This window comes from Scleropages formosus, chromosome 21 (genome assembly GCF_900964775.1).
Source record: "Scleropages formosus chromosome 21, fSclFor1.1, whole genome shotgun sequence".
NCBI classification, from domain to species: Eukaryota; Metazoa; Chordata; class Actinopteri; order Osteoglossiformes; family Osteoglossidae; genus Scleropages; species Scleropages formosus.
In genome coordinates this window covers 2,812,984-2,829,727 of record NC_041826.1, presented here as the reverse complement: position 1 = coordinate 2,829,727, position 16,744 = coordinate 2,812,984, and the positions used below count along the sequence as shown (strand labels likewise).

At 46.2% G+C, this 16,744-nt stretch overlaps 1 protein-coding gene across 5 annotated transcripts in view; it reads right to left on the bottom strand.

The window, feature by feature from the left end:
- Window positions 1–405: 405 nt before the first annotated feature.
- The window catches only part of LOC108924224 (zinc finger E-box-binding homeobox 2-like), a 74,445-nt gene continuing 58,106 nt past the window's right edge, over window positions 406–16,744 (bottom strand). For 3 of the 5 annotated variants that reach the window (XM_029247397.1, XM_029247398.1, XM_029247400.1), the window contains 7 exons: window positions 13,663–13,731; window positions 11,800–11,988; window positions 10,553–10,767; window positions 7,729–7,837; window positions 5,364–7,357; window positions 3,797–3,977; window positions 406–2,011 (listed from right to left, as the gene is read on the bottom strand). In XM_029247397.1, coding sequence (XP_029103230.1) covers window positions 1,440–2,011; window positions 3,797–3,977; window positions 5,364–7,357; window positions 7,729–7,837; window positions 10,553–10,767; window positions 11,800–11,988; window positions 13,663–13,731 — 3,329 coding nt within the window. In that variant the 3' untranslated portion in view covers window positions 406–1,439. The remainder of the gene's footprint in view (window positions 2,012–3,796; window positions 3,978–5,363; window positions 7,358–7,728; window positions 7,838–10,552; window positions 10,768–11,799; window positions 11,989–13,662; window positions 13,732–16,744) is intronic. The other 2 variants (XM_029247399.1, XM_029247396.1) reach the window with 1 other exon arrangement.

Here is a 16,744-nt window from a genome sequence, read left to right as displayed (position 1 = left end):
TCATTTTTTACCTAAAAAAAAAACAAGATGAAGAAAGTGGAATTTTTTTCTCAGTTGAAAATACAGTGTTTTCACAATATTGTATCAAAAGTTCCCAAATTTGGAATTTCCAGTAACTGGAAAAAAGAAACAGAACAATTAAAAATAATAAAATTGAAAATTTGCAATTCACAATTAATGTTTCAAAACACAATAAATGCTCTCTTTAAGTAAAATTTGCCCCAATGATCAACGTCATGTTCCTTTTTACTAAAATATATCTATATATTGAAGAACTATAATACTGTACACTACAGTATGAAATAAATAAAATTAGGAAATATAAAATGAGCCACATAAATAAAATGTTATTTAACCTAAAAATAAAATGAATGCAATTTTGTTTTTGAAAAAAAAAATGGGGGGGTGGGGGGGGTGGGTTGGTGTAATACTGACAAGACGTTAATGGAAAAAAAAAAAAAACTGAAAATTGCACAAAAAAATGTAAACTAAGGAACTGCTGCCTATTCTTCTAATACTGACATGGATGCTTCAAAGGACAAGGTGAACAACTTTTTTAAATACTGAAGCTGGTGCAAAGGTAACACAGTCACCCTCTTCACACTATACAAGGATGGCACTTGCAGAAACACACAGATTAAAAGGTTTGCATATAAGGCTTTTTCTTTAAAAAAAAAAAAAAAAAGGAAAAAAGGAAAAAAAAAAAAAAAAAACACCTTACAAAGGCTCTCTTTTCCTTCTGTGCTCATACCGACCTTCTACGTTTATTTCTTCATACCAGTTCTCCTTCACGCAACTGTCGCCTTAAGACTTCAACATCTTAAAATCACACAGGTGTCAATTAAGTTCCTTCACATAAAGAAATTCTGAGGCCCAAAACTGTGTGGTTAGTTGACCTGAAAACAGGGCAAAACTATAGACAACACATTAAGTGATAGATAAGTAATAATACTGATGTAGTGCGCACACTACCGTTTTTTTAAACACTGTATAAATATACATAGGCAATACTTTTTATTATTTTTGTAGTGATTATAGAAGCAGAGTGCAAGTTGTACAAGTTACTAGTTTGTGCTATAAATACTATGAAACACAGGGTTTAGAGGTTAGCACCACACATTTTTCAGGCCTTAATACTGTACAATTTTTAAAATGTATTTCATTTATTTAATAATTATTATTTTTAACTTTTTTGCATAATGCAGCTTCTTAAATGACCCTTCACCCGCCAACTTGAAATGAAAATTAAAGTCTCTGAAATGTGGCCCCACCCCACCCCCATGAGTCCATCCGTACAGCTTCCTGGAAGCTTCAGGCACGTGCATGTAAGAGCTTGAACACAGCAGCGTGTTGGAAAACCAAGCAGGTAACAATTCTACTGGGGAAATTAAAGAAACAGAAACGAAAAACCGGGGAAGCTTTCGAATGCAGTAGTTTCATTACATGCCATCCTCCATATTGTCCTCGTGATCGGATTTGGTTTCTGTTTTCCCGTCCACCGAGCTATCGTCCATCGAGTGCTCGCCGTTCTCTTCCTCGTCCCGCAACGTGTCTGGGTCCGTGTCCACGCTCTTGTTCTCGCTCTCTTCCTCTTCCTCGAACTCCTCGTCCCTCCGGCCTATCTTCGCGTACGTTCCTCCGACTTCCTTCTGTCGCTCTCTGATGGCACCCTCCATGCCATCCCTCAGGATGGTGCCCCGGTCCTCAAGATCTGGGTAGCCCTGAGGGGTCATACCCTGAAGGAAGGCCCGGTTCATGAGCAGCTCCGTGGGCTCCAGGTGGCCCTTCTCGCGTGCCTCCCGCTCTGCCGCTTCCCGCTCCTCAGCCTCCCGCTTGCAGTAGGAGTAGCGGTGGTTCATGTGCTGCGAGTAGGAGCCCGAGTGGGAGAAGCGCTTGCCGCACTTGTCACACTGGTAGGGCTTCTCACCTGAGTGCAGGCGTGAGTGCTCGATCAGGTGGTGCTTGTGTTTGAATGCCTTCTTGCAGATCTGACATTGGTGTGGTCGTTTACCTGTGGAGACACAAGCGACAGGAGGCGGCGCGTCACTACAGTCGGCCCACTCGACTGCTACATATTTCAAAAGAATTGTCAAGTAGGAGGAAAAGGAACAAACAAACAACACACAAACACACAAATAAAAGGCAAATTAAAGGCCAAATTGTTAAAAATCAAACCAAACAAAGAAAAAACTATTTCAGTTAACAATATAAGAATAAATATTTAGGTTTATGAACGGATTATAGATTATGGACATATTCATAAAGGAATGAAACATTCATTAAAACACAGTGGAAGCTGTGCTTGTATTCATGTAAACCTCGAAATTCCCTCCTATCCCTGAAGGAAGGTAGGAACAGTCTAGCAAACACTTATTTTAGGCTTGAGTGCCACACTGCAAGAACGTAACACAAATAAACCATTAAGCCAAACAAAGAAACAGAAGGGCCGAGGCAAACAAATAAACGAATATAAAATGAAATTAGATTAAGTCAGCAGCTCTTGTGACAACATCGAAACAAAAATTCAGTCTTCTACAAGGAAAAAAAAAAAAAAACAAATTCTATTTTCGGAAATCCCACTAAAATGTAATATTAACCCTGTTAGATCAGATGTTTAAATTGCTGAGGCGCGTGGACAGAAACCAAAGCAGGCGGCATTGATGGAGTGTGATTTCATGACATCACGCCTCCAAATTAACTCGCTGTGCGACACCTCCGTTGTGTCATTGCTGGGCGTGGAATGTGTCTGAGGGCAGGGCTTGTTTACGGCCCTCCCCTTCAGACATATCTAGAAATACTGTCTGTCGCATACAAGCCACGAGACGGAGTTCCTCCTCCGACGTGCCAATGTGCCCGCGATCGCCCTCGCAGCCGAAGCCTTGCCAAGGAGATGCGTACTAACACATCTGGCTTATTCCCCGCCGCAAATAGCTACGGAATGCCTGCTACACCTTCCATAGCTGCCATGCTTGAAGTTGTCTCCCCGCCCCTGCCAGTTCCAAAATAGTCAAGGCAGCAGATTCTTGTCGGCCGGCTGCTGTAGTGCACCGCGGAGGAATGCGAGTGAGATGATGCAACCTGGTGAAAGAGCGGCATGGAACACGGGGGTTGCTAGCTGGTTACACCGGTGCACGTTCAAACGGCCAACACGCGATACCAAAAACGCCGCCCGGTCTTTCATATGAGACAATTGGTTCGAGGGCAATAGCTGCACTCTTCCTACACGGCCCTAAGGCTACAAGGGCCGAACAAAGTTGGCTCGAAAGAGAAGAGGAAAGGCCAGCATCCTTCACACTTTCAGGCAATACAGATGCAAATATGTTTAGGATGTGTATATATTTCTATTGATAGCTTTTCCCGAAATGATCTGAAACATGTTGAAAAACTGACGGGGTTGCAGATATACAAAACCCACTTCCGTTCCTCCCATGCCTTCAGAACCATGTGGGTGGTTGCTATCGGTCAGGTCTGACTCGGTGGCACCGATGGCCGCGGCACATGTATAAAAATGGCCATGAGAAAACTGTTCGAAAAAAAATCTGGCAACTAACATCCATTTTAAAAATAAAAATAATACTGCCTTGTCACATTGTTCTGAAATAATTAACCATCTACATAAGAAATATTAACTTATATCTGTAAATAGGAAAGAAACAGGTTAAAGGATTTCAACTAAAGCTAACACATACAACTGAAATTTAAAACAAAAAGAATGAAACAAAATGCATAAAAGGGTTTAGTAACACAAAACATGAAAGAAGCATGGGGTAAAATAAGTGTCTAGAACAGTATATACCTGTGTGCTCATATTTGTGTCTTAGGAGGGAACTGCTCTTCTGGAATGTTTTGTCGCACAAGTCACACGCGTACATACCACTTTCTGTCTTCTTAATCTTCTTCCGGGACAGACAGGAGTCAGAGTCTGTCAAGTCATCCAGGCCTGACATATAATCTGCTGTTCCGTCAAGCAGCTCCCCCTATAAAATAACCACATTTCTTCAATCCACACCTGTCACCTATATATAGGAGCCCCTTTCTGCTTGTTTCATTCCGAGTCTGGTCTGGATGGAGCTTTTTGCAACCTGTTAACAAACTGCTCCCCAGGAGGTGCATGAAAAGCACAATATGAGCTTTTAATTGGGGCTCTTTTTAGAGTACGACATAAAATACGGGTATACTCATTGCAGAAATAATTAACTGAGACTTATGCACAAAAAAATGCCTCAAAAGTGGCATTTTTAAAAACTGTTTTAAAGAGTACACACACACATACACACACATATACACGACTGCTCTAGGAGGATTTGCCAATAAGATGCTAATATTCCAATATACCATATATTTGCTTTTAAGTTTGCCTTTAATTTTATACATGAAAGACTGTTAATTCCATATATATATATATTCTTCATTCACAGCAAAGATTAACCCGATAGGCTACCTTAAATTAATGGGAAAAAATATTATTACATTAGGGGGTCATAATAATAAGAGGAAGCCTTTGCGGGGCATATTGCCACAGTCTTCTAATTTCCAGCTTGTAATGATTAAATCAAGAGGTGCAGTAAAAGACCAAAATTGAGAAGCCGCAATGCCCTCATTAGAGGTTGCTCCGGCCTGACAATGAGTCCGTAGCCACTGCACCACTGGCTTTTAAGAACAGAGCACTATCATTCCACAATCAATTTGAGCTAAATGCCCGTAGCTGTATTTTTAAAATCTAATTTAATAACTTAGAATAGGAAACATTATTAATACTTTTTATCAAAATGGTTCCCTCTATGTTAAACAGCCTTCAGCATTCAGCAGTAATGAACATGGGGCCACTGCATTATTAATCCGCATGTTGAAACTCATTTTAGCTTTTCTCTCTGTAACAAGAAGAAAAAGCAAGAGAAGAAAAAAAAAAAACATTTGGAGGCGAGTCAGTCAGATCTTCCAGTCTTCTGACAAGGAGTCGTCGCCTTTGCTCGCATGATGCTTTCGCTAATTAATACCTGCTGAAAAAAGCAAACTCGGCCGCAGTGCATTGAGCGGAAAACGGGGCAGATGTGCACCCTAACTGGAGGAGCTCTGGAAACAGCTGGCACTGGGATGCCGGCTGCTCTCCGCCACGCAGACAATCCGCCGCGGAGTCTGGCGACACCTGAACATCGTATTGCCACCTCTAAAACACCAATTACACGGTGATTCCTCTAATGAAGTGTACAAGGGCACGAACAGACTCAGAGCCTGGGCAACAGCTGTTTCAATCCTCAGCTCTGCCAGCCCATTGTGGTGCAGCTGACTAACATGCTTTAGAGAAAAACAGCAAAAAGAAAGATAAAGTAACTGAGGCCTTAAGCTGTAGGTATCCAACTTACCTGGAAACCTGGCTTCCGCTGATATTTCCTCCTTTGCTGCATTTCGGCAAATGTTGCTGCTCCCGCTGCATATGTGTAGGCCATGTGCGGTAGGAAGCTCATCTGGTCCAGCCCTGGGTATGGCCTCAACCCTGGGATGCTGGCCTGAACCGGAGGCATGAAAGTAGCTGGTGGAAAAGCGCTCTGTGGTGGGAGTGACGTGTACAGAGGCTTGGCACCAAAGGGGTTAATGCCAAACATGGGGCTAGTGCTTTTATCGAGGTTGCCGTTGTTAGAGCTGGCAAACTCTTTCTTGAGATAAGCCAAGTTCAAAGGCTCTTCCAAGTGCTCACGTGGGGAGGAAACATTGTTGTGGTCAAGGGTAATACTGTTAGGTTTCAGCCGACTCTTTGCTGCCAGAATGCTTTTAGGCTCCTTCATGAGTTTTGGCAATGAAAGGTCCAGCGGCTCAGCCTGGAGGTCCTCGGAAGTGAAGCTGTTTGGAGTGTAAGAGCTACTGTGGGAGTTTTTTGAAGATGTGGAGGAGAGATTCAAAGGGGAAGGAGTGTTGCTCCTTGAGTGGTCCAATTTCTCACCCATCGGCTTGCTACCGGTGAACTGGGCAGTTTTTGAAACCCGGAGGGGAGCGTCGCAGTTGTTGACATTGTTGTGGAGCTCTGCAATGGCGGGGGATGTGATACGGTCGGTGGGCTTGACCAGGGACACCGGAGACCTGGCTGCCATAGAGTCTTTGGTGGGGGTGTGGTTAGTTGGATTCAACACCACTTCCCCATTGTTCCGCTCTAGTGGTGGGGTCCGAGGGTTGGCATACTGGTATACTTTCCGCTGCTCAAACCACTCTTTAACAAATTCCTGAGGGAGGCCGACCGCTATGGAAATCTTCAGTAGTTCCTCTGAGTTCGGCTCCATGTTCATGGCAAAGTACGCTTTGAGCACGGACATGTGGTCCTTGTAAGGGTGGATGGGGCTTGTTACTCCCTTCTCAGAAAGCATGGAAGAAAGAAGGAGAGCATGTTTCTCTGCAAAAGTCCCAGGTTTGCTGGGCGCAAGGTTCTCGTTTGGCTGGAGGACCGCCTTAATCTCCTCGTTCATCTTGCACAGGTATCGCTCATGCTGATGCAAAGGAATCGGACCTGGGAAGGTTTCCTTGCAGTATTGGCAAGAGAAAGGTGTAAACATAACGTTGTTTTCGTGCATCTTGTCCTCAGTACCTAGATCTACCATGTGATTTGACTTCTCCTTTTTGATATTGCTAATTTGTCTCTTTGAGTCTGTGGTCAAACTCTGTAGGCAAGCTTTGGCTTCGTTCACCTTTTCCAGAGTGTAGTCAATGATGCTTTTAGTGGCGCCATTGTGGCTGACGACTGGAAGACTGACCGGGGGTGCCACTGGGGGTGTCAAAACCTGCTTCTGCTCCTCCCCTTGTGAGCCAAGCTCCTTCATGTAAGCCTTCAGCTTGGAGATCTCCTCCGGTTTACAGTCCATCTTTTGCCTACACACAGTGTTGTCTACGATCTGGAGGACCTTCTGCACCTCACTTAGATTGTTTCCCAGGCTGGGGTAGCCGAGCAGCTGTGAGTCCATCCCCAAGCTCAAGTGTTGCATGGGGCTTTGAGCTGAGCCGTGAACCCCTAGTGGACTTCCGCTGCCGACTCCTCCATTCAAGAAGGGACCAGGGCCGCCAAATCCCTGTGAGGCCATCATAAGCTTGTAGTCATTGAAGTCAAGTGGCTCAGTCTTGATGTTGATGTGGCCAGCCTGGTCAGGCAGCCCCAGTGGCTTGCCGTTCTCCAGTTTGTGGCGCAGCTGCGAAATGGCCGAGTTGGTGGGTGAAGATGATGCTGATGTGGGGGAGGAGCCAGCCTTCATACCACCACGCATGCGTCCGTTGACCGTGATCAGGCCAATGCACTTCTTGCTGCTGATGTGGGAGCTGTAGGACCCAGAGTGGGAGAAGCGTTTCTTGCAGTTTGGACATTCATATGGTTTTTCACCTGACAAAGAAAGGAGGCAATTTTATTTCTCACATGCCTGAAGTAAGGAGAAGAAACATTCCCCAATATAATTGCCCTATTCCAAATATAATACAGAAAAGAAGTATGTCGTGAATAAAACACAGAAGTGTTGGTATTACAAAAAAGGATTATTCAGGAAAAAAATGTTGCTTTCTAGGCGCACTCATTCGAGTGAACTAGTAAATGATTGGCGGGCAGAATGTTAAAAAAAAAAAAACAGTGAGTCATTCATTGACAGTAGGAGGAATGAAAATACCCATTGATTCTCTAAGTTCCCTGAAGTTCAACAATCTCAATACAAGGTAATGAATATTCAAAGGGAGTGCAAAGGGCCCCCTCTGGCTACCCACCGCTGTGAATCCGCAGGTGTTCCTTCAGATGGTGTTTGTATTTGAAGGCCTTGCCGCATTCTGTGCATTTGAACTTGCGGTTGCCAGCTCCTTGGTTCAGCAGTTGGTGCTGTGGAGGAGACGGCATTTACTGTGAGCTCTACACAAACAGTTCTTCGGGGGAAGAGCGCTGCAAATAATCGCAGTCAGCCTGCATCGCCATAAGCCAAATGGCACAAGTTGCCACGGACCATCTTGCCTTTCTACTTCCAACACCAAAGAGCGGAAGTGCGCTTTTGATAACGCAGTGAATCACATACCTTTTCATTCCCCGACTCTCAGATCGAGGGGCGTTTACATTTAGAATTTGGCAGGCGGAGGAAAAAACAATAAAAAGCATCCTTTTAAAGAAGTTTTTCCTCATTAGAAGCAGCGATCTGATCTGTTTCTATTAATCTGTGGCAATCAGCAGGATGTAATTCTTATCATTTTACAAGCCCGCCCTATAAACCATCAACCCATATGAAATAAACATAATTATTTATAAAACAAGGTAGAGTTAGGTGAATCATAAATTTCTTAATTGGTAGCAAATTCACAGAGCACTTAAACCTTCAAACAGCCCTTTAATACATGTAGAACACAGAATGTGGGCTGGGTCTTGATTTACTGTTCAAAGGTAAACATAGTCCCGGCATTTGCAATTCAAACGAGACGCTGCAATCGGAATATGTAACAGCGGCAGCAGAACCAACAACAACAACAGCATCGGCGTCGGCGCGAAACCCGCGCACCAGCCGTGCTACATGTCCGTGCCGAGTGGGAGGTGGGAAGCACAAAAGATCTCTCTGGGTGCGGGGAGGAGCACCAGCCCCCCACCCCCCCAATCCAGGCTGACAACTGCAGGGGTGTGCTGACTCTGCCCACGTTCCCGGGGAGACAGATGGTCTCACACGGCGACACAGGGAGGTTTTGTTCAAACAGCAGCAACCTTCAAAGATCAAGCAGGACTCAGGGTGGCCCCCACGCCCGAGAGGGACCCCAGTGCTCACACACCGCCGAGTCGCATAAACAAACAGCAACAGCTGTTTCGTTCCCCCCCACCTCCCTCTGAGGACCACGGTAAACTTTAATTGTGCCACTGTTAATATGATACAATCATTTTCCTTTACTAATTGCAAATGCCACTAGCAAATGAGGGGATTTTTCCAAGCGGAATCTACTGTTGTCGTTCGCTGGAAAGAGGTACCACCCCAGGGACTGAAGGGCTCCACAACATTCACATCCTCGATCCTCCGAACACGGGACTGTCTTTTTTCACGTTAGTCCCATCCAACCTCCTTTTCACATTCCACGTTTTAGTTTCACATTCATTGTAAATACTACATCTAGAATATACACTTCTGCTGTGTTTGCATACCTTCTAAAATTAAATTTCAGACTTCAATTTTGAGATGTCTCTTTAACTTTAGGATTTCTTGCCTCAGCCTGAAAGATGGATTCTTTACATCACTGGCTCATACGTGTACTGTTGGCTCCTTCGAGTTTCTCTGGAAATTTCCGCACTGTATGTGATAGCAGAACGAGGTTTGTGGGGGGGAAGTATCGTTTGCAGAAGTGCTCCGCTTCGGGACTCTCATGCATTTCATCAAGGGAGATGTGACCCTGTCGCCTTCCCCAAATCGCCGGGGCTCACGGCCTGTTCACGGCGGATGGACGCCTTTGCAAGAATGCGACAGTGCTTCCACATTGCGGTCAAGCTCAGGGCAACCATGGGAGTACTCAGCAAGCCCCTTTAAAAAAGAGGAAGTACACGCATAAACAGGCACTTAGGTAATTTGGGGATTAGGGCATGAATGACAAAAAAAGGCCATCTGTTCATGTGTGGTTCACTCGGGGCAGTCAGGTGAGAGGGACAGCACTTCCGCTTTGCTCCGTCACGCCACGCTGGCTGCAACAAATCTGTCGCAGCTGAATGCAGAGAAAGGCAGTTTGCTGTGTAAACGGAATATCAAATGTTTAAGTGGGTGATTTACAGTAGCGGGGTGGTACATCAGTATGGTTTCCCAGGCAGGGCTCCCCTTGGGAGACGTAGGAACGGCTCAGTACTTTTTCATTTAACGCCAAGTGTGGTTGTGTTTCGCAGAAGACGATGCCGATGCTGGCCCCTACGTTTCTATGTGTCACAGAGCGAGCAAACTCGAGACCATGTTAGCATAAGCAGGACGGCTGTGTGTTTGTTTCTCTCATTCCCGGGTACTTAAACAGTGTCAGTGCGAAAGAGCTCAGTTAATTATATCAACGTTGTTATGTTTGTTTACAGTCAGATTCTCCCGAGCGCAATTTTCCTTCCAGTACTTTCGTTCTGAGCTGTGATGCAAGGGGTCAGGCAGTCAAAGAATGAATCGAAAACACTGCGTTATTTATTTACTTTTTTTTTAAAGAAGGAAAATATGTGACAAATAAACAGCGAAGAATAATAATGGTCATTGACGCAACGGCTGCTTTTGTCCAGTTTTAAGAAACATGAAAGCTTAAGAGTAAATTGAAGTTAAAGACCAGATGAAATTTCTAAATTGGAAATTAACACAATCATTCGATCGTGAACATAAGACTGCTAAATCATATCAGAGGAGGCCATCTAAAAACCATTTAGGCCTCAATTAAAGCTATTACCATTAAAAGATGTGCATCTTCAAAATGCCATGAAAAATTAATAATGATGGCCAATCAAAATGGTATCTTTTCTCCAAGGGGTTATTGCACATTAGAAGTTAAGAGACAGAGGGAAAGAGGAGAATGGTGTGATGGGAAGAACAGCAGAGACGGAGGGCCATGGGCTCACCTGATCTCGGCCTGGCTTGTGTGTAGCCATGTGCCGCTCCAGCTGCGTGCGGTAGGCAAACGTGTAGCTGCACAGGGGACACGCAAAGTTCTCCTCGTTCTTCTCATGTCGGTATTTGATGTGTTCCTTAAGTGACGTCAAGCGCTTGTAGCCCCGGTCGCAATACGGACAGGTCAACAGTTGGGCAAAAGCATCTGGAGTTCCAGGTGGCAGGTCTGCAGTGGAGGGGGAAGGGGGGGAAGGGGGAAGGGGGGAAGGGGGCAGGGGGGTGGGCCGAGAACGGTGGGGGGGGGGGCGGAGGGGGTCACGGTCCAAAGGGTCAGCAAAATCAGTGGCAGCTAATGGGCACGTTTCCCAGGATGCTATGGTAGGTGTCTCTGCAATCTGCCATGCACAGCACCGTCGTTGAAAACTGGCATTCATGCCCCCTGACACACACACGCACAACCACACAAACAAAACAGTACAAATCCGCCAGGTCTGTGTCAGCAGAATCAATTAAGAGACAAGTATAGCCTGCTATTTTCATGGCACAGTAAAATGCCAAGGGCTAGAAATGAACTTCAAATAGACCTGCCTGTTGTTATTAACATTCCGCATGTCTGGTGCTGTAATAAAACTACCATAACAAACAAACAGGGAAACATAGTGTACGTATGAAAGGTACATATAATATAAGCTTCCTAAAACAGAAAGTCACCCGATGAACCGCTAGCAATTTAATTATTTTTTAAATGACTGTTGGACGGATAGAAGTGACATCAAGTGAAGCCTGACTCATAGCGACCACGTGCATGGTTTCTCAAGCGAGGGAGGGACAGGAGTGGGTTATGAGTGCCTTCTTCCGTACGTGACTGCGGGGTTGGGGGGGGCAAACACAAGGAGAAACATGCAAACGCCACTGTACCTGCTGTGCCACTGTGTCCCAAAATGACTGCTACCACACTTACTTTCTAATACCTTCCCATAAATAAAATGCCTCTTCTAAATATTTGCAAGTGGCTTATTCAATGATACTGGAGCTAGCTTTGGCTATAGTTTTGCACAGTTTCGTCATTTCAGAAGTGTGCATTAAAAATTATTTTTTTCCCTTGGTGCTTTGGGCGCCCTCTCAGATTTCAGGCCCTGACAGCTGCAGCTCCATTCTGAAGGTAAACACAGAGGCATGCAGCAAATCTGCGGAGCCAACAGCTGTCCACGTCGCTGAGCACCCATCGGCGAGCGCCCGCCGCTCCCAGCATTCTTACCGCTCTCCTCGGGCCCGTGAGCCTCGGGCGTGCCCAGGCGGGACAGCTCCTCGGGAGCTTCCGGGTAAATGATAGCGGTGTCGCCGCGCTGCAGGTACTCAGCGATGCTTCCCACGTGGCCGTCGCTCTCATCCAACTTCCGTTTGCCAAAGAAGTCCTCGAACTCCGAAGCGCAGTCCATGTTCTTAACTGAGGAAGGAAGAGCGAAGCCAGTGAGCAAGGCTGTCCCACCCCCCGTGGAATCCGATGCTGAGGACCGGCACAGGGAGCACGTTTCTCCAAATGTGATGAAAAAAAGCAAGAAAAGCATTAAGGTAGCAGTTTGGGAAGTATACATCTAAGTTACCGTACTGTCTTGTCACATAATGGGCTCTAAAATAAGAAATATGACTTAATCTTAGTAAAGTACCATCTTGAATAGTGGAAAAGCTTTTAAAGATAAACAATTTTACTTTAAACATATTAGCAGCTACACTACAAATGCTCATGTGGAAATCAGTTTTGCTTGGGTTGCCAATTCCACTTCTTATTTCCCTCATCATACTTGAAATTAACTTGGATGTGATTAACGTTGCTGAACTTACGAATCTCGAAGGTAATGCGGACAGACAGATATTTATTAAATCGAGCGTCACTCTTTAACAGCATTGCGACTTTCCGCATTCGCGTTGTATTTTAATCGCTACGTTTGGATTTTTCGGCTTAGAGAAATGAAACGGTCTGCAGCCCATCGTGCGAGAGCGAACACGTGACACGCGGGGCACACAGGGCATGCGAGGAGAACGTCTCCATGCTCATGATAAAAGGCGAAAGGAGGAGCGGGGCGGCAGATGACGCGCAGTATGTCTGGGAATGCCGTGTACAGTTCCTGCTCTTCAGGGAACCCGGGGCTGCAGAACGAAGATAGTGACCCCCCCAACGGCAAACAAGACCAGTACAACAAGCTCCGCCTCCTTTAGGCAGGAAGCGACAAGCAATCGTTGGCGCACGCTGATTATGGGCCAACAACGCTCTGCCCTGCCAACCTGCCAAGTTCTTCTGCTCTATCTGCTCTCCATTATAGCGCAGCCTTGCTGCCCACTCATGTGACTCCACACATTGTCGTGCCCCACTCTACTTCTTCCCGCTTTCTTCTGTGTTTCTGACAGCTAAGCTAACAATTATACAGCCGCTACATGTATTTGCAAATTATTCGTTCATTATTATGCGCACAAGGGGGGCGCGGTGGCGCAGTGGGTTGGACCGGGTCCTGCTCTCTGGTGGGTCTGGGGTTCGAGTCCCGCTTGGAGTGCCTTGTGTCGGACCGGCATCCCGTCCCGGGTGCGTCCCCTCCCCCTCCGGCCTTACGCCCTGTGTCGCCGGGTTAGGCTCCGGCTCCCCGCGACCCCGTATGGGACAAGCGGTTCAGATGATGTGCGTGTGTGCATTATGCGCACAATGGACTTAAAGAGACTTATTCTCAGCTGTCTCAGCCTGGAAAACAACTCGTGACAGCTTTGCTGGGCTGGAAGCGCTTTTGCGCGGCAATTTCTAATAAGTCGAGGGATCAATAATTAGATTGACTTCCATGGAAACGAACGACAGCGCACAGGAAAAGTGCACAAAGGAGGAGCACTCTGTGGCGACGGTTTATAAGAGGGTGCGGCCGCACGTTGACAGCGGTCGCGATGATATCATGGAAGGAGAAGTAAATTCTCCCAGCGGCTGGTGGGCGGAAATCAGATTTGTTTGCTTGATTGGACATGGCAGGTAGGACTTGGGCCGGACCGTAAAGCCAAGACACTTGCGTGCGTGAGCACACACACTTACACACACACAGACAATGCAGCTGGCCATCTGTGCCATCCTGGAGAGCAGACTCACCTGTACCGTTTCCCACCGCGTGGAGAGTGGTGTCGGTCCCCAAAGTATCGTAGTCATCCTTCATTTCGTCTGTTGAAGGAACGCGGGAAAAGAAAGGGCTGCTCAGTGAGGAAGGGCCAGGGTTTTGCGTTCAGAAGCACACAAGCAGAACTCACAATGGCGCCTTCGGAGGAAAGTACGGCTAAATGAAAGGGCCGCTGTGCTCCCGCATGCCGCTGCCTTTTGTCGGGGATTTTTTTTTGTAATGAATGCTATCACCCGAACCAGACAGAGACTTATTTACCTTAAACATGACAACAAGCAGCGCGAGACGGCCTTCCGCCACGCCAGGGAGCCCGAGTCGCCAAACACAAAGATTAATCCAAGAAGCTCGGTCCACCTGAGCAATCAGAGCGAGGCAGCCAACAACAAAGGCCCCCGGCGGCCCTACTGCCGCGACGCCACGAGCACCGGCAGGGCTGGCTCGGGAGGGGGGGGGGGTAAACAACGCAGGCCGTTCAGCTCATAATGTGACGCCTTTATCTCCTGACCTTTCCCGTCTTATTGTCAATCGGAGCAGTCTCTACGTGCGGAGCTGGGGTTCCCACTCGGCCTACGTCTAGGTAAGACGCACGTAAACAAAAAGGCTCCTGACGGACAGACGGGCTTGTAAACACAAGGCCAAGCGACACATTTCCGCTTCGGGGAAACTCGCCCGGCACAGCCAACGAGAGCACGCTGTCGGTGCCCTCAGAAGACTGGTGAACTTGTCTGCAGTAACTCTTTCCGCCGCATCTTCAAAAACTCAGTCTAGGTATTTCCGAGAAGATGTAGCTATCGTGCTGGTACCTCCTTGCCGTGCTTACGTGATCCCGGCTGCTGGGAGTCACACGTATCAGCACCTTCTCCTTAGAGGGTACGTGCAGCAGCAAAGGAGAGCTCTGGCCTAACACCGCTTTTCACAACAGCGTCAAACCACATCGCTTCCTTCCTGCTCATTACCGTAACGTGCAATGAGGGAGAACTGTTCCGTCAGCTTCAACGGTCACTGTGGATACTGCTATGCAAAAGGCCACGGTCAAATAATGTGCCACATATTAATTATCGCATAAAACACAACTCTGGAAAAGTGCCAGCTGTTATGCAGGTGGTCCTCAACTTACGATACACGTGACTTATGACAACCCGCACTTTCGACAGACATCCCATAAGCCACATTACACTACTTTCAGGTCCTGAAATTTGGTCATAACCCTTAATGACGATCACTCCACCTGCTATATGACAACATTAACTGCTACGCTACTGCAAGGCACCATATTTCTTATTTTTTGTGTCTGAGTCAGTGTCTTAGTGGGCAGCAGCGATTGCGGTTTCCTTTGAAAACCTTTTGTTTGTGATTCGATTCAAGTTACTTTTTATTTAAAGTGAATGTGAAAATAATAGTGCAGGATGCAAATATACTGCATTGTACTGCTTTGATATTATCATCATTATTCCATTTCATTTTTAAAATGAATAATGTGTGAAATTAGTGGAAAGAATACAACATACATTTACATTTATTTATTTAACGAACGCTTTTCTCCAAAGCGACTTCCAACGAGCTCTCTGTAGTATTATCAGCCCACAAACCTTGTTCACTGCGGTGACTTACACTGCTAGATACACTACTTACAATGGGTACACATCCATACATCAGTGGAATACACACATTCTCTCTGTCACTCACACACTATGGGGAACCTGCACATCATGTCTTTGGACTGTGGGGGGAAACCAGAGCACCCAAAAACTTACACTGCTAGCTTACAATGGGTCACTCATCCATACATCAGTGGAACACACCCACACACACTCTCTCTCTGTCACTCATACACTGTGTATGAACCTGAACAGCATGTCTTTGGACTTGCTGATAACAAAGATAGCACTCATGCATGTTAGTCGTTTATATATCCTTACGGTTTATATAACACAGTTTAGGTGGATCTGCAACTCGATGAAGAAAACTTACAACAAAAATGGTCGGAACGGTACCCCGATCGTAAGTCGAGGAGCACCTGTATTTGCATTCTGCACCTGCACTGTATGTTGAGCTGACACCAAGCGTTCAATTTGCTAAAAAAAAAAAAAAGTAGAAAATAAACAAAGAAAATAAATACTTATATTTTGTTCATAGCAATCTGCACTGCACAGATTTCGAGGAAAAAAAAATCAACCTGCGGCACTGCGGGCCAGAAGGAGACCCTCCTAAATGAAAAGCGCAAAGCTATTTCTCGACTTGATTGAGCTCAGCTGGCAGCAACGCAGTGGCCGGCGCACGTGGGCACAGGTGTGGATTTCCGACGTGTGTCTCTCAGTGATGACATCACACGGGGCAGCTCTTCGAGGGCAGGGGCCCTATCAGCGGTGTACAATTCACACTCAGCTGCGCCTCGCTTACACCAGCGCGCAGTTCACACCCGCAGATTAGCCCAGAGCCCCCTGCACACACCAGTGGCAGCTTTGGCGGTACACAATATGCTGAATGGTAATCAAGGAAGTAAAAAGCCAGTGAAATCAGCATTACGTTTTCCAAAGGTAATCCAGTTTTACGCTCCGAGTATTAAAAACATGACTCAAGTCCTGCACAACTTGATTTGTTTGCCTTTCTGCCCGCTTGAAGTCATTCCTAGTTTACGCTGGTCAAAGGGTATTTACTCGTACGTTTGAATTGATCCATTCAGCAGATGTTTTCTCCAAAGCGACAAAAGACTCGGAGTAAAGAAAAGCGCATCTCAGCAACAGGTGAAGAATTTTAGATACAGACGTTGGTTGAGTTGTGGAACCACAGTTAGCCTGTTCCACACCCTGCCTTCACGGGCACGCGTTACACGCGTAGCTGCGTGTGGAATCGAGCCTGATAGGAAATACAGATGTGATCCCGCCAGATGAAGTGACGCGAGTTTATGAAGTTTTAAGGAGATCGGGAGAGAAGTTTGTCCGACACCCTCCCTGACCGTTAAGAAGGATTTAGCGATTCTGAGGCACAGAGGAAGCTTAATGGCACCACAACAGAGTTAAAACAGAACGGGCAGACTTCATTTAGGACCTATCATGA